The 17,835-nt window shown below is 41.4% G+C and overlaps 1 protein-coding gene across 4 annotated transcripts in view; it reads left to right on the top strand.

Annotated features, from left to right (window-relative positions):
- Positions 1–17,835, top strand: part of LRRK2 (leucine rich repeat kinase 2) — an 85,954-nt gene that overhangs the window by 25,167 nt on the left and 42,952 nt on the right. For 2 of the 4 annotated variants that reach the window (XM_053406112.1, XM_053406116.1), the window contains 11 exons: positions 568–647; positions 1,666–1,772; positions 2,570–2,699; positions 4,051–4,175; positions 7,439–7,566; positions 8,214–8,358; positions 9,398–9,537; positions 13,304–13,432; positions 13,556–13,726; positions 14,902–15,157; positions 16,516–16,704. In XM_053406112.1, the coding sequence (XP_053262087.1) occupies positions 568–647; positions 1,666–1,772; positions 2,570–2,699; positions 4,051–4,175; positions 7,439–7,566; positions 8,214–8,358; positions 9,398–9,537; positions 13,304–13,432; positions 13,556–13,726; positions 14,902–15,157; positions 16,516–16,704 (1,600 nt within the window). The remainder of the gene's footprint in view (positions 1–567; positions 648–1,665; positions 1,773–2,569; positions 2,700–4,050; positions 4,176–7,438; positions 7,567–8,213; positions 8,359–9,397; positions 9,538–13,303; positions 13,433–13,555; positions 13,727–14,901; positions 15,158–16,515; positions 16,705–17,835) is intronic. The other 2 variants (XM_053406113.1, XM_053406114.1) reach the window with 2 other exon arrangements.

Raw genomic sequence — 17,835 nt, 5'->3', positions numbered from 1 at the left:
AAACCCTGTTACCTTCACTTCCCACATCATATTAACACTCAAACATTTTGCAATGTTTTTGTAAATAGTCCTTAAACTTTTTCCAATCCTGTTCCATCAGTTCTTCTCCCTGGTCACGGATTGTTTGGTCCAGATTTTTAAGCAAGCAGATACGTTTTGTGCTTCCCAGACTAAGCCAGGATAATACAGAAGGCCGTTATATCAATTGTATCTGCTTGTCTTATTTAATATATGATGTCATTCCTTCTAATTTACCCATAAGCCATATTTTATTAAACTTCTCTGTTCATGTGAAGTATTGTATGCTGTGATCCACATGACATCAAAACTGACTTGGAAAAATGTTTACATTACAGATTAAGCTCACATCGTTTATTAACAACAGTACAGTAATCTCCCTTGCGTCTCAGTTACAGCAGCCGCTATGGAGAAATTGTCTTAGCACTTGAGATTGAAGTACATGCTGTGGCCATGAATTATATTGATGATTCTTCTTGGAATAGTTTGGAAAGGCTTAATTGAATTTATTGACCAAATAGTTCCTTTTGTTGTTCCTTCCTTCACTAGGAGGCTGCATGTTGGGCTTTGAACAATCTGCTTATGTACCAACGTAATCTTCATGAGAAGATTGGAGATGGAGACAAAAAGTTAGTAGCCTGAATTGAGTGCTTGGAAATGTGAACCACTAGATTTATAGCCCAAGATCTGTTTTTTCCCTCTTCAATATCATTTGTCTTAAGAATGTAAATTGGGAGAAGAAGACTGCCTTCTAGGGACACTGGTATTGTTGCTTCCTACGTATCTGTCTTGCATGGCAAAGAGGGCGGCTGGCACCTAGCTGCTCCCTTAAATACACCAGGGCCAGACTGGGTGCAGCTGTCATGCCCCTGTCCCCAATTGATCTTGTGGGTGAGGCCCGCCTCACCTGTAAGGTCCAGTGCGGCCAGAGGTAGCCCTTCCCCCGGCCGTGCAGGAAGACAACAGCCTCCCAGAACCAGCCGTGGCCAGTATTAGTGGTAAAACACAAAAGAACATAAGGGGAATCCCCTTGGACTAGGGTTTGTGTGTAGAACTCTCTGCTTGGAGGGCTCTCAGCAGGGAGGTTTGTTTGGTGCCTTCATTATATATTTTTAGGTGCCAGGCGAAAACATTCCTCTTCAACCAGGCCTTTGGCTAATATTTTACAGTCTTTTTAATGTGTCTGTGGGAAGGGGGGGTATTGTTTTGCTGTTTTGTTTTACTTATTTACTTATTTTCAGCTTGTATTTTATTCTGTGAACCACCCTGAGATCTTATGATGAAGGGCAGTATATAAATTGAAATAATAATAATAATAATAATAATAATAATAATAATAATAATATCATCAATATCTTAAACCTTACAATTTTTTTGTTTTCTGGCACAGTTTGTTCATTGTTAACCTTTGGAGCAGGGGTAGAACTGGTGATAACACTGACAAGTTAGATGAAAATCTGACTTTGTTAAATTATAAATAAAAATTACCCTTATGTTGCTTTTAGTTCCTGACTGCTTTGGAATGGCACTTTGGCCCAAGATGCATGGTGACAACTTGATACTAGAACAGAATAATAACATTTATTGGCATCTCTTTTTGCTATAACAATGTTTGATTGTTATCATATCCTTTTCTGTTTGCATTAGATTCCCAGCCCACAGAGAAATGATGCTATCCATGTTGATGCATAATTCTTCAAAAGAATTGTTTCAAGCTGCTGCAAATGCCTTGGCAACTCTACTGGAGCAAAGCGGTAAGGGATTGCGTAATACTAAACCTGAGGATGGAGTGGAGCACAAAACCTGTCCTTGACACTGAATTTGTCAGATATAAACCCCAGTGATAATTTAAGATTTAACTAGAACGACAAACAATTAACAATTTGGGGCTGTGAATATAATAGTTGGTATGTTTTTTTCACAAATTCTTTTAGATATGCAGTTCCCCAATATCCTCTGTGTCAACCAGACACATTGCTCCTTCCAATTATAAATAAACACCAATAACAAAAAAGTAAGGAGAAAAAAGGGAAAGTAAAAAGAACAAATAAGTGTTTCAGAATGTTCCACGGCATTATATGTCATCAGTTTTGTTGGTCTCCAGGTGTTAGTCTGCAAACAGCTCTACAAACCCATTCCAAATCTCAGGCAATTGTAAGGCTGCAATCCAAATCACATCTACTCTGGAGTAAATCCCATTAAATTCAACAGGGATTACTCCCAGGTAAGTGATGTTGGGATTGCAGCCTAAATTAGTTGCACGTTATGCCATTTATATCAATGGCACCAAAGTCATGTTGATTTCAGTAGTGCACCTAACTTAGACTGCACATCCCTTACATACTTAACAGAGAGTCAGTTGGATTGAATTCAATAGAACACACATCTCAGAAGACTTAAATCAGACTGCTCGTTTAGTCTACATCCAACCTGAAGTACTGTAGATTGTTACACGTGTCTACTACCTTTTGGGTAAAAATGAAAAAGTTAGGTTAGTGCTTGCAGCCAACATTCATGCTCTTTTTCATATAGTACCCTATTCTTATTGTAGTAAATATTAGAACAGTTCTGCTGGCAAAAGGAATACACATGAATGTGCTGGAGATTATGAAGAAACACTCCAACTCCCCGGAAGTTGCAGAAAGTGCTTGCAAGCTGCTGAACCGTGCTTTTGAAGGAAGGTAACGAAATGTAGTTCTGCGATAGGTACACCCAAAATCAGAACCATGATTTTGCAAATGTATCGTTATATCCTAGAGCAAGTTTAAATTTTGCACTTCGTTCATTTGATTTGTATGCCACTTTTCCAGGGGGAAAAAAATCACGCTCAAGGCAGCTTACAACAAAGAAACAGGGATGCATTTCAAACATGCTAAAAATCAATTTCACATTAATACAGCAAAACAGTAGCAAATAGAATAATACACCAAAAACACATTTTATACTATAAATATAAGAAGCTCACTTAAACATGTTATGCAGTATCCCATAGCAAACATAACAAGGGAGCTTCACAGTTTCACCTTAGTCCTAGAAACATCCCTCCTATGATGTTGCTTAGTATCCCTCTCCTTCTGCAGCTTCTTATAAGGCTTTCAAGAGCAAGGTGTGTGGTAACTGGAAACACTCAAACCCTTGATATTGCTCACAGACACTCTCCTTGCTTTAAACCCACCCTCCATTGACAAGCAGTCACAGAGAGAGGCACAACAAAACAAAATAGTTACCCATTATACAAAAACATGAGCAAATACCAAATCAACACAACAACTAGTACAGCAAAACCATAGCACATAACCAGATCCTAGTACTAATGTTCTACAAATGTCTGTGGAAAAATACTTCTTTCAAACATGTGGCAGATCTCATGGGGAATGGCATTCCATTAGCAGGTGCCACCACTGAGAAAGCATCTCTCATGTTGCATCATAACAGATCTCTTATGCCTGAAACACAGGCAAGAGGGCCTCCATTGCTGATCTAAGTCAAGGGGCCTCCCGCCACCCACGCAGGTTGATGCTGGATTTTATCATATTTAGTAGCTACCGGTGTGTCTTGGGCACTGTTCCCCACATTACTGCACCATCTCACCATGTGACAGCCACTGCTATGTAATGGTTATAAAGTGGCTTTTCCACATAGCTGCATGTTGGTAGTGAAATCAAGACGATGATGATGATGTTGAAGAATATGTGGTTTGTGTATTTCTTAGTCCAAGCAGGTTTCAAAGCACTATGTTAGTGTGCCCAAAGCATGCCCAGTAGGATATTTGATTAACTTTTCATTGAGGAGCAGATTGCCACATGGATGGCAATCTGCTTTGGAGTGGAGAGGGGCTGGTGTTCAAGAAAGACAAGATCACAGCCCTTTTCAGTATAAGGAAATAGGTGTGTATTATATTGGATCCTGGCCAGGATACATAAATAATATACAACAATTTAGAACAGAATATGCAATATTTCATAATGTAAAAATGAATGGATATTTAATAAACAGATGTGTAATTGAGAATGTGGTTCATTGATCCTGCAGTTTCCCCCCTCTGGATATAATGACAGAAGTGGCATCGAGAGTTGTGAAGGCCATGAGAAAGCATAAATCATCCCCAAGTGTACAGCTGGAGGCACTAAGAGTTATTTTACATTTTATGACTTCAGGTAAGAAAATGCATGAAGAATATTTGCTTACATCATAATCTAAATGAGCAACTAGAAATAAGGAGTTAATGAGCCTGCTGCCTAGTCATTTTGCTGTATGGCTTCTCAAGAAAGAGTGATGGAAATGAAAACTTAATAAGTTTCTGCTAATAGGAAGCCAAGTGATTTTATGCGGGGAAGGGGGACTTGTTGATGTAGGAAATATACCAAGTTTTATATGTTTAGGTCCCATTGGTTTATGTGAGAAAGGTTTAAGTATGTGCTGTACTTAACTTTCCCATTGAAATTAACGGAAGTTATAGGTGTTTTGACTTTAGATGGATTCTGGTTGTAATATATACTTATTCAAAGTGAAAACATCAGACCAATACATATTAATTCACAAATGCAAATTAATCCATAATGTGTCACATACCTGTTTTAGTTCAAGTTGCAAAGACATACACTAAAAATACACACACCAAGACACAGGAAATTCTGGGTCTGTGGTTCTATATATATTTAGCGTAAGTGTCATTTCCACTTTTTCACCTGAAAGGGAAATACAAGTGTTTGTGTTTTGTTGCTTGCTTGTATGCCAATATTTGTCCAGGTTTGTGTGGGGCTTATGAGGTAGACATGTGAAAATGGTTGACTGAGTATGTAAGACTGAATTATGGGAGTGTTTGCAGAGCATGGAGAGAGTGATTTAAGATTGGTTTAGACTAGAGTACTGATGTGTTTGACACACTTGCAACCATCAGTCAAGTAAGGGTGTGCTTGAGTGAGATTAAATGGAAAGTATCCTTAGTTGTGGGATCCGGGTGGTGCTGTGGGTAAAAGCCTCAGCGCCTAGGACTTGCTGATCGAAAGGTCGGCGGTTCGAATCCCCGCGGCGGGGTGCGCTCCCATCGCTCGGTCCCAGCGCCTGCCAACCTAGCAGTTCGAAAGCACCCCCGGGTGCAAGTAGATAAATAGGGACCGCTTACTAGCGGGAAGGTAAACGGCGTTCCATGTGCTGCGCTGGCTCGCCAGATGCAGCTTGTCACGCTGGCCACGTGACCCGGAAGTGTCTGCGGACAGCGCTGGCTCCCGGCCTCTAGAGTGAGATGAGCGCACAACCCTAGAGTCTGTCAAGACTGGCCTGTACGGGCAGGGGTACCTTTACCTTTACCTATCCTTAGTTGTGGTTAGATTAAGTTTTGTTGTTGCAATACAGGAAACCGGGAATTTAATTGGATTGATTTGCTTAATAGTATGATTGATTAGTGAATGGTGGTTTGCAAAAGTGAGTTAATTTTCTTTTGCCTAACAGTCAATCATGTATGTCATTTAAAAAGATGGAACTTATAGAGCTCCTAGTTCATTTCTCATTTGTGGTATTTTACGTCCTGACATTTAAAGGATAATTTGTTTAGCTGTTTATTGTGATGCACTATATTTCTGTAGCCAGTATTTATGTGCAATGTTTATTTTGATACTAAAGAAGATACTCTGTTAAGTTGCTAATTGTGTTTGAATAGAATAGAAAGATTATGCTGTAATCTCTCAGCATGTTTTTTGGAAGTGAGTTTCATTGAACACGGTGGGTTATTTATGAGTAAATATGTTTAGGATCAGGTTGTTTGGGTTAAAAAAAAATCCAAAATGAACTTGGTAACTATCTGGTATAGAAACCTGCTGCTTTTTCCATTTTGAAAATGGGAAATATTCAGTGGTAATTTATCCCTTGCAGTAGCTTATTTAGCCTGCATTTTTAGTGTGGCATCTTTTCTCATGACTGAGTCATGAGAATGCTCTAAATAAAGTAATTTAATTTAACAGTCATTGATTTTGGCATATGACAGCCAGTGATGGGCTTGGCTTTGCTTTCCTTTATTCATTCAGTGTATGACTTGCTAGCTGAAGATCTGCTTTTTTAAAATGCTAACGTTTTATAGGGTATAGAATGGGTGAAATTGAACACTAATGATCTGATCCTGTGGGTATTTATAGAGAATAAGATGCCACTGGTTTGAATGGGACTTGGGTCTGCAAAAGCATGTTTAGAACTAGGCGCACCTAAATCAGAAGTGAGGCTATGGTAATTTACGTTCCAGGAAATAATAAATTTGTAATAAGTTGCCAAACTCCCTCCTCACAGAGTTGCATCTGGCACCTTCATTATATAGTTGACTCGCAACTTGTGCAAGTGTTAGGTTCTGGGGATTGTGTGTAAAGCTGAAATTGTGTATAGCAAGAGGAACCGCCGAACCGCCACTGTGTGGTCATCCCTGCCTTTCTGAAGCTGTTTAGAGACCAACTAAGTTTGTTCTGGTTATAGCTTTCGTGTGCATGCACGCTTCTTCAGATACGTTTAACACTTCAGATACATTTAACACTGGTATCAGAAGAAGCGTGCATGCACCCGAAAGCTTATACCCAGAACAAACATAGTTGGTCTCTAAGATGCTACTGGACAATTTTTTAATATATTTTGACTGCATCAGACCAACATGGCTACCTACCTGAATTTCTGAAGCTGGCACGCCGAACAGGCCTTGTCCCCCACATAAGACAAAGAGCCTTTAAGTTCTCTGTCTTGCTTTCTGGGCTCTGGAAGGTCTTATGCAAGCTCTCAAAAAAGACCTTCCCAGAGTCCAGTAAGTTAGCCATAGAGCTTTTAAGCTCTCCACCTTGTGTGTGTTTAATTTGTGCAGTTGCATGCCGGCCAGCCACCATGCACATAAAGCATTAAACACAAGTTAAATGCAAGTTGCAAGTCAACTGTGCAGCTTTTGGTACGTGCTGAAAATGTACCTCTTTATTCTGGCTTTTGACACTTGAGGTCTATGTTTTAGGACCCTTCTTATTTCTGTGATTTAAGTTACTTTGAATTGTTTTTAATACTGTGTTTCAGTAGCTGTAAACCACCCTGGGAGCTTAGGATGAAGGGCAGGTTATTAGAATTATAATAATCATTAATAATAATACTGTCTATTGTCTTCCCCAGCATACCATAAGGCACTGATAGATTGACCTTCTTTTTTACTTTTGAAGATATCAGCAAAATAAAATAACAGATTGCAAAAATGGTTATATAAAAAGAAGGAGGGAGAAACAAACAGCTGATTACTTGGTCTGTAGTCATACTCAGAGAAATTTAAAGTGAAAATATTGGGCTGTAGATTCATTCAGATAGATAGATAGATAGATAGATAGATAGATAGATAGATATCATTGACTCATTTTAACTAAGTATTTCTTTTTACAAGGAAAATATTTTGGGGTTTTTTATGTTACAGGCGTACTGAAAAAGCAACCAAATAATTCTGACTTGGGCAATACTGAGTTGGCGCTAATGCTGAAAGTGATAAAAAACCAATGTTTGTTGCAAGGTGCTCACTCATTAGTCCTTGATGCTCTCAACACGGTATGGCTCGATTTTTTCCTCCCATGGCAAATTCCCTCTAAATAATTTCAGTCTCGTTTTCCTTTCAAATCAAGATTTCTTCTGTTTCTCTCTACTCAAGTTGGAATATTCTGTCCATATTTAAAGTGTAAAACATAAATTGTAGCCTTGTGTATTGAAATGTAGATTTATTCAACTACACGGCATAATTGTCATTTAATCATATCAGTCACTTATTTACCCTGGTTATTTGAAGTCCCTAATTCTCATCTGTCACTTGGAGCTCTCTGAGGACATGATCCAGAGCTTTAACGTACTGATGCACACATTTCTGGCAGTGCAAGCAGCATATCACCAACACACCCCAACCTCTGCAAGGAGACTGGATGCTGCCGGGCATTTGTGCCAAGTAGTATTCCATCTCTTAGGCATGTCTAGATTTTGCCAGTGCTTGCCTTCCTGTGCTGGAGCTGAAGCGCATTAGCGCAGTGATGCAGTGGTTATGAATCTCAGTGAGCATTGAAGAAGTCTTCCAGAATAATAGGTGTTTTTAAATGTTACATCTGATCCTGCATTAATTACAAAACTTAGTAGAAATAACTTAACAGTTTGTTTTTGCTTTTTCCATATAAGATAACTATACTTTACGTGCATGTTTTTGTTTCTAGTTTATTGGAAATCCTGGTATTCAGAAATGTGGATTTCAGGTACTTTCTTCTGTTGTGGAATGTTCAGGTGCGCTAGAAATGTTGACACAGCAAGGAATGACAGATACCGTACTCCATACGCTACAGATGTATCCTGATGATCAAGGTACAAAGCAAGATAGGGCTAATTGCAATTAATTGCATCTTGCATAACTTAACTGCATCTAACCCAGGCCTCCTGCCCTAATGCAGGACACCCAGTGGCTGAAGCATATTTGCTTGCTCATCCTTGCTTGAAGGGCAATTTAAGGCCTATTTTATCAGCTGCAATGAGACTAATGAATCAAAAGCCACCCGAAACATCAGTCTAGAAACAACAACAAAAAACAGAGTTTCAGTTTATCTTGTTGTGTTAAGGGCTTTCCATGTTCCATCAAGCTCCTGAATGCTGGGAAATTGCAGCTGTTAAGGACCATGCCCTGAACAGATGTGTTGTTTAGGCAATATTTATATGGCATGGTACCTTATTACGTGGTTAACTCCAGCTTTACCACTGCCTTGGAGCTGGATTGCTCTTAATGCCACAGTGATGAACCCCAATCCCAAATATGTCTGTTTACTGGGATAGAAACATGAATTCTATGTGCAAACTGAAAGTACCATTCCACATTAGAAGTGGCCCTTAACAGCTGTGATTTCCTGGCACTTTGGAGCTTGAATGGAGCCTTAATATGCTTAATCAGAAGTTTTTTTCGCTGACCAGATTGAATTATCTTTTTTTTAAAAATAAAAAAGGGGGGAATAGAGCAAGAGAGGAAGAAATATATTTATTAATAAGAAATCACACACCATTTAGAAGAAAAGAATTCACATTCAGCAGATAAGACACACACAGAGCCACATGGTTTGCCCAAAAATCTCCCTCCCACTTTCTTCTGAAAGGAGCTCCTGTGTTTTCAAAGCTGCACCTCTACCCTACAGCCACCTGCGCATCCTCTGGAGGGTTGGAGACCCTCTGGAGCAGATATGGGAGGAATGTGGGAAGAGAGGAAGGGGAACTCCCTTGTGTGTGCAGAGTTCCACTTGTAGAATGTTGTGTACCACCCTCTGTGCAATAGGAGCAAATAGGAAAGACACTATTCTGTGTTCAATGCCATGTATTTATTTCAATATTCCTGACCTTCCTTTCCCTTTTCTCTTTCCAGAAATACAGTGCTTAGGCTTAAGTCTTCTGGGATCCTTGATTACAAGAAAGATATTGTGCATTGCAATTATACAAGTTCTGGCGGCAATCTTGGTTTCTACTTTACGGCGCTTTAAGGAGGTTGTTGAAATACAGGCACATGTATGTAATGCGTCTGGTATAAAAATCCAGCACTTTTCTGTTTGGCTGGGCGGCTTCTTTGGGGAAGGTTAAATTCAGAGATGTATTTTCATATTAGGTTTTGAATGTAACCACTTTTAGTGGGCTGTAGTTCTGTGCCTCACTGCTGGTTTACTCATGACACTAGGTCATATCAACTCGAAACTTATTTTGTTTTAGATCTTACAGCTACATCTCAAATCCCTGTTGTAGCCCTTCTCATTATAACATGCTCTATAGTTGTTTCATGCACAAGTTGAACCCACCTCTTTTTGTGATCACCACCCATTGCCCCTTTCCCTCAAAACTCTTTTATGGCCATATTCTTGTGTCTCTGAGAATATTGTTTCTCCTGAAATACTTTCAGTTGTGACTGTGAAACAGCTAAGACAGTTGCATATTTTACATGCCACACAAGTGATTGCTGCTTCAAATGTTGGTTTAAATTTACAGTAATCTTGGTGATCTGCAATTTCCCATTACTATCTCTGTAGCATAGAGAAGCATGTTTTCATGGCTCTCTTCCTGGGGTATATAGCCTCTCATTCACTGATACGTATGGCATTTCCAAGAGCATGAAAACTGCATCATGAGAATTTTGTGCAAATGCAGAAAATTCATTAACCAAACTAAGTTACTTTTGTGGAAGTGGATGTATACCACAAGCATGTTTGCTTGAGAACAGGTTCCATACCTTCCACATTCATTTCCAAGTAAGTATGCTTAGGAATGCCACTGTGTAGTTGCTGTCCAGCTGCAGTATACCAGTGCATAGATTCCAAGTGTTGTCCATGCATGTATGTGTCAGGCCTGGTCGTTGTCCTCTTCAGATCACCACACAAACGCTTCTTGTTCTTTTATAACTTTTTATTGTGTATTAACAAACAAACTTTTAAATGATCCTTCTCTTTAACTATTCTTCCTCAGAGTCACTTCTTTCAGATACCTTCTGAGCTCTGCTTCTCCATGACCAGCCACTCTCAAAATGGCGAAGGCGCCATTGTTCCTTTTGCTTTCCTGCTCTTTTTCCTCCCCTCCTGGCTAGAGCTGGCCTGTATCTCCCCTCCTCCCAATCTGAGCTAGAACTTAACCCTAGCCTTTCCTGGGAACAGCCAGTCCCTCCCTGTTGTTCCTCTTGCTCCCTTCTATTAGATTCACTGCTCTCCTTCCCCCCTTGGGGAATGCTTTCTCCCTCATAAACTGAAAACTTCTAACTCTTCCCTGACAGTATGTACCAGAATTTAGGTCTTGCCTTCTGGTGGATGGCAAGTGGTACTAGAAAGTGAAATGGAGGAGAGGTTGTATGTCTTGTCTTATTAAGACCATATTTTTTTAGAGCTAAGCCGAAATATCTCAGAAAACATGTTGACATTTCTTATCCCCCCCCCCAAAAAAAGCCATTGTTGTTTGGTTGTGGTTGTGGTTGTGGTTTCTCTTGTGAATGTTAATCTGCCGTCATTGTGGGTGTTCAATGACACCTGGTGGTTGAAGGCAAAATTGCTGTTCAGAAGAAAGCTTCCAACCTCTCATGAGCTCTTAGTTTTGATTTTGTCTTCACCATTATCATTGATTTTCAATAATTATCTGTATCTCCACTTCTTACATGCTTGCTTCCCTTGTTTGTGTGTTTGTTAGCCCTGTTTTGTCCTCTGTTGTTCCTTAATAAAAAAAGAGGCCCTTGTTCCTCTGCTCCTTTCTCAGCATTGCCCCTTCAAACTGCTAATACTTCCCATCATTCCACTGCATGAGCTGTGAATCTCCCTCCTATTAAAAAACAAAAAACCTACAGCTGCTCAGCCACGAGGAAGGTAACACAAGATTCCTCCATTTCCCACAGGTCCCAAGAGTTATTGTCTCCCTTGCCAACATCGCAAGCTTTCATTGCAAGTAAAAAGTTGGGGAAATTGCAAGAGCAACTACTGTAATGCAGCCTTAGTGTCAGGATAGGACCTCAACATCAGTGGACCCCTCTAGCCCTTCTATTCTGTCCTTCACTTCTTTTGGGCTCGGGTACCAAAAGGACCACCTCCAGTGTGCTTCCCTGAAATGCAGGTAGGAGGAAAAGATGAGAAAGGGGGCTCCAGCCCCATCTTACAAGACAAGGAATCCTCTCAGTGTCTAGCACACATACCTCAGATGGCTCAAGAAGGACGAAGGGGGATAGTCCCTAAAAGAAGTGAGGACTATTTTTACTGCCCAGACCTTTTCTGAGAGTTTTTCAGGCTTCCAGGGGGCTCAGAGCACTTCAGATTCCTAACCCGACTTTATCAGTTATTACTACCTTGACCACTGCCTCCCAGCTTCCAATGCAGGACCTGCCCTTTGCTCACCAGTTCCTAACCCTTCCCTTGCTGCAACAGCTTAAGGCAGTGGTTTTCACTGGAGTGCCTTGAATGATGGTCAGGGATGCCACGGGCAACACTGGCCTCTGTCCCCCTTTCCTTCTCTCCCTCCTCTGATGCCCTCTTGCGTCTCTGCCTCCCAAAGGCTTGCACAGCTGTTTGTTGCAGCAGCCCTGGCTACAAGCTCCCCAGGCGAATGGTGCCTCTGGGGCTGGGGTTGCCAGGAGCTGAGGTGGCCTTGGAGTAAGCAAGCAAGTGGGCGAGGGAGCGCAGCCAGCCGCTCCGCCAGCCCTTGCTGTTGGGAATGGACAGACAAGTCCCAGGCCCCTATGGGGCAGTGTGAGGAGGCAGCTCTCTTTGGGGCGGGGGGGGGCAGCTCAGAGACCAGGGCAGCAGCAGTGGCTACCTGGTCTCCCAAGGGAGAGGAGGCTGAGGGAACACTCCACAAGGGAGGGTGTTTGAGAAAGGGTGAGAGGCTGCCAGCTCTGCAGACATGACTGGGCTCCTGAGCCCCACAAGGCTGCCTCAGAAAGAATGTAGTTGGGTCAAGGGAGCCGTGGACTCATAAAGGTTGAAAACTTCTGACTTAAGGAGGTTTTGCCGTCAGATTTCGCCACGGAGCTGGCTTCTCATCTTTCTCTGATTCCTGCACTGGCTGTTTGTTACTTATAACCCAGCTCTTCCTTCTTCTATGCCTCAGCAGCATCCCACTTTGAACTCTGGTGAAATAGTCCCTCCAGTTTCTCTGCCCATAAAAAAGGTAGAGGATTTTGAGAGGCCATTTAACCCAGCTTTAATTTTTCCTCCTATGCTCCCTGTTTACTGTTCAGTGTAGAGAAGATACCTAGCTGGAAAATATTTATTCTGTGGAAAGAGTAATCATACACATGATTTTTTTTAATGTGTAAAAACTTTCATACTCCCCCTCTGTTGTTTATGGAAGCTGCAGTTTCATTTCTAATTTGCTAGAATTCTGATGTGAAAGATAACAATGTCTTTGACATGCCATGGTATTGTTCTGTCTTGTCAGTGCAGGAATCTTCTGTTCGTGTGCACCAAGGCTTACTGTTCAATTCTGCCCTGTGGCAAAATTGAACAATATCATCAAGGGCTCATCTAACATTTCCCTTTGCACTGCGCTTTCAAGCACAGGTCTGGGATTTCCTGATCTGTGTCCAAGTGGTTATTGCCATTTGCTCCAATTCAGCAGTAAAGCACTCTTGACACGGACTTGGAAACTGCAGACCTGTGGCTAGAAATGTGGCACAAAAGGAATTGTGGATGAGTACCAAAATATTTTTGGTCCTATTTGTCATTTGGTCTGAAGGTTTGTTGTTTTCTTGAATGTGTTTAGCAATATATTATTGACCGTTGTCCTAACCATTTTGATTTCATTTTATCTGTAGGGATTTAATGTGATTATAAAAATACTTGACCTGTCACCTTGTTTTGCAAAGCTGTTAATACAGGAGTCATTTGATACAGCCATTTTTTATCAGATGTCCATGTGTTTCACTGAGCAAAGAGACCAGCAGGTATCTCATCTTTCAGTCTTCTCTTTTCCTCTGACCTTCTCCCTGCTCCTTCCCCAGAACATTTAATACGACATTCTCTGGAAGATGTTCACCCAGTTTCAATTGCATGTCTTCTCAATTTAGTTTCAGAGTCTTTGTTGTAAATGCTTTGCTAAAATAGCTGACAACGATGATTTAAAAAACCTGATGTTGGAGAAAGCCTGTGCTGAGTATAATACCATTATGGTTGAATGCTTACTCTTGCTGGGAGCTGATGTGAATAAGGAGACAAAGAAAAACTCTTTAATCTATCAAGTACGTATGTTAAAATATAATTTTTTGCATCAGTTTGAAATATGTATGCCTGGCCTTTTTAAGAAAAACATCCTGCAAAAAGAGCTGAAACACAGATGCGTTTGACACCATACTGAGTACACAAGAGAAAAATTCTTAATAGTTAATTTAGAGGCTGCCCTTTAAAAACCGATCACTTGACTCCGATCATGCCAAACATCCTAAGCATGCATGAATTGCATATAAGTATAAAGCAAAGTCAGTTTCCAACATTGCATCCTATTCCTCAAACCTGTCACACTTTGGTGTGACCATTGACTAGAACTCAGAATGGTGCTACACAGGCAGCAACAAGCTTGAAAAATCTAGAGAAACACTAAAGACAATGAACAAGCATAGCTCACAACTCCATAATGTTCTGGTTTACTTTCCAGTTCATTCTCCTCTTTAAGTGACTGCCTTTCATTCTTATAGAGGACCACCATTGGATTACTCTTAAATGCACGATGGCTGGCTCAGCCATGGCCAGAAGGGATTCCCAGAGGCTCTTGGACACTTACTACTGCATAGTCATGTGGGTTTTCTGGAAAATTACAGTAATTTTGCATAGTTAAGAAACTGAAAACTTCGAAACAGGCATGTTTGCCTAATATTAATTTGCATTTGGCATGCATGGTTACTTATGAAATGAAAAATGTTGATGGAAAAATAAAACTAGAAAGCAGGGGTGCCAACTTGTCCCCCACACTGAGGAGGCACAGTCATGTGATGTGTCACATGATGCTTCTTGGCATGCACCAGGCAGGGGGAGGCTGCACAGAGGGTGATCTCTGCACTTGCTCATCCCAGCCTCATACCAGGAGCCAGGCAGCGGCTGGGACGCGCAAAGGTCGCCCTCCATGCTTGTCCCAGCCGCCGCCTGGTTCCTGGGATGCCGGGTGGAGGCTGGGGCCAGGGTACGTGGAGGGCACCTGGCAGCAACAGGGGATAGCGGCCCCCTCAATATTGGGGGGCAGTGCCCCCTGCCAAAAGATATTGGGGGAATTGAAGCCCCCTTTGCCCCATATACCTGGTGCTGCTGCTAGAAAGAGAGTGAGAAAGAAAGAAAGAAAAAGAATTGTAGGAACAGGAGACACACCCACTAGCTTGCCAAAATCATGTGCCATTTGCATTAATCATCTATTTCTCTTTCATAGATTTGTGAGAAAGGGAGCAATCCTAAGTTGGTAGAACTGCTATTAAACGGCGGTGCTCGAGAGCAGGATGTCCGGAGTGCTCTCACAATCAGCATCAAGAAGGGAGATAGCCAGGTCATTAGCTTGCTCTTAAAAAAGCTTAGTCTGGATTTGGCCAACAGCAGCATATGTCTTGGCGGTTTCTGCATTGGTAGAATTGAACCTTCCTGGCTGAGCCCCTTGTTTCCAAGTAAACAAGGATCCTTCAAGAAACAAAGTAAGTGGCTGTAGATGTTCATGTTAAAGTATGTATTGTGCTGTTGATACCTGCATGGCCCAACTACATGTAATTTTCAGCTTGTTTAAAGCTAGTTCCTTCAATAAGCAGTGTAGGCCCCTGATTTTTCTTTGCCATTGATTTCATCTATACATATTGCTGGAACTCAAATATGATTTGTAACAGGCCATGTTTTACCTCCAAAGTTCTTCCCAACCCAAGTTTCCTGGCTTTTTATGTAGGAGGTTAATAGTTCCAGGTATGTTCTTTATTCACTGTATTGTAGCAACATTGGTGCATTCTTTCACATTGTGCTGGTTCAGACAATCGTAACTTGACTTAGTAAGCCAATAGATGAATGAGCCTTTTGCCCGTAAGACTGGGAAACAGTGGTTATCAAGTCTGGAACAAACCAGAATATTGACTCAAGTTCAGATTGTGGTTTAATGTTTGGGAAAGGGTCAGAGTGGCAGAACAACTGCTTTGTAAGAGGCCCCAGGTTCAGTCCTCGGCATCTCTAGGAAGGACTGGGAGAGACACCTGCCTGAAACCCTGGAGAGTTGCTGCCAATTGATGTAGACAATACTGAACTGATGGTCTGAGTCAGTTTGAACCAGCTTCCTATATTCCTGTATGACTTGTTCTGAAGCTGGAGTAGGGTGAAGCTTCAGGGAACCCGAACCCTCCCACGGTGGGAAGCCAAAAATTAGATAAACAAGAAGAGTTCTTACCAAGTGTTTTATTCGGTATTCACAGAGAGAAGCTTTGAAAAGTGACTCTCTTGTACTAATGGCATTGCTCCTAGTAAATCCCCACTCCCTCTGTCTCTCCTATGTATAAAACATCATCCCTACATTGGCTGATCGGTGCTTTCTGCCTATGAGCTTTCTGTTCTACTAGCCATGCCTGCTGGGTTCTGGGAGAAGGGGGGTGGGTCTGGAATGCTTTCTAAAGACACTGAGTTTGTCAGATATCTCTCCCCTGGTGCTTTTTCTTCTTCTTCTAACTCCTCTCCTAATATTTCCCAGCTTCTCCCCTCTGCAGCCTCTGAACTATGACCTTCTGCAAACCACTGTTGTAAATCTATGCTGTCTTCCTCTTCTCTGGGAAGTGCGGGGGGGGGGCAGTCTCCACCATTCCTCCTCAGACCAGTCCCTGACAAACCATAATTTCTTGTTTGGGATTAAATGGGGAACTATGGTTAATTAGAGACTTCTTGGTTTAATCACAGTTCACACAAAGGGCAAAAGACCTGTGCATATCTCTGCTTATTAAGCTGAGATACAATGTCCAAATGCAACTATTTTATATATACTCTGTCCAATACGAGTTTTTTTTTTTTGTTTCCTGCCTATTAGATGCAGGCTCTGCGCTGGCCAGAATGGTGCTTAGATACCAAAAGAAAAGCAGCTATGAGGACCAGTCAAGTTCTAGTTTTGAAGAAAATACTGATGAAAATATAAAGGAGCAGCTTGATGACTGGGAACTTCTCCCTGACCATTTAGTCGACAGTGTTTTCTGCTTGAGTGATGGTATAGATAGTGAAGGTATATTTGCTAGATTAAATGAAGGATTTGCCACTCCATTACTTCTTTTTTCCAAATAATTTTTATTGGTTTTCATGTGAATACAAGAACAACATACTGCATAACTACTTGTCCAGTGGTACATTCTTAATAAGTTTCATATGCAGTACACAAGCAATACCTTTATTTATGCATTGTCAGTTCAAGTATCCTCTCCACAGAGATTCTTGTGTTGTGGGTGGAATAAATGTATCTTTTGTCTTATTTATAAAAGAAAAGAATGGAAGCCAAATCTCACACAAAGTGTCTATCTTTGAAGGGCCTTTAATTACCCTTCTATGGCAAGTAAGGCATTCTGATAGAGGCACATTCCAAATATTATTTACCCAGGTTTCAATGGGGATTTCTATAGGTTGTTTCCAGTATCAGGCTATTGTTAATCGGGCTGCTGATAATAGAAAAAAATACTAAGTCCCTGCATTTAAGGTTATTATTTAAATTTGAGTCTAAACTTGCTGCGTAATTTTGGAAATAATGTGGAACACCTTTTTTCCAAAAGGAGTATACCAACGTGCAGCTCCATGAAAATATGAGCCTATCTTTCTGCAGCCTTTCCAGCACAGGGGAGAGATGGTAGTGATTATTTTGGCTAGACATGATGGAGTCCAGTGCCAGTGAAATACAATTTTAAGAGAAGCCTCCTGCAAACTCCATTACAATCTTAGCCTTCAATTTGTAGCCTTAACCTGACCTGTTTGACTGTTTGGCACAAGTGTACCTAGCTACCCTGTAGACAGGGGTCTTGCATAGGGCTAAGGCTCCTAGTAAGGGACGTGGGTGGCGCTTTGGTCTAAACCACTGAGCCTCTTGGGCATGCCGATCAGAAGGTCGGCGGTTCGAATCCCTGCGATGGGTGAGCTCCCATTGCTCAGTCCCAGCTCCTGCCAACCTAGCAGTTTGAAAGCACACCAAAAAGTACAAGTAGATAAATAGGTACCGCTCCGGCAGGAAGGTAAACGGCGTTTCCATGCGCTGCTCTGGTTTCGGTGTTCCGTTGCACCAGAAGCGGCTTATTCGTGCTGGCCACATGACCGGAAAACCTGCGGACAAACGCCAGCTTCCTCGGCCTGTAAAGCGAGATGAGCGCCGCAA

This window comes from Podarcis raffonei, chromosome 10, assembly GCF_027172205.1.
Source record: "Podarcis raffonei isolate rPodRaf1 chromosome 10, rPodRaf1.pri, whole genome shotgun sequence".
Taxonomy (NCBI): Eukaryota; Metazoa; Chordata; class Lepidosauria; order Squamata; family Lacertidae; genus Podarcis; species Podarcis raffonei.
This window is presented reverse-complemented; position numbering and strand designations above follow the sequence as displayed.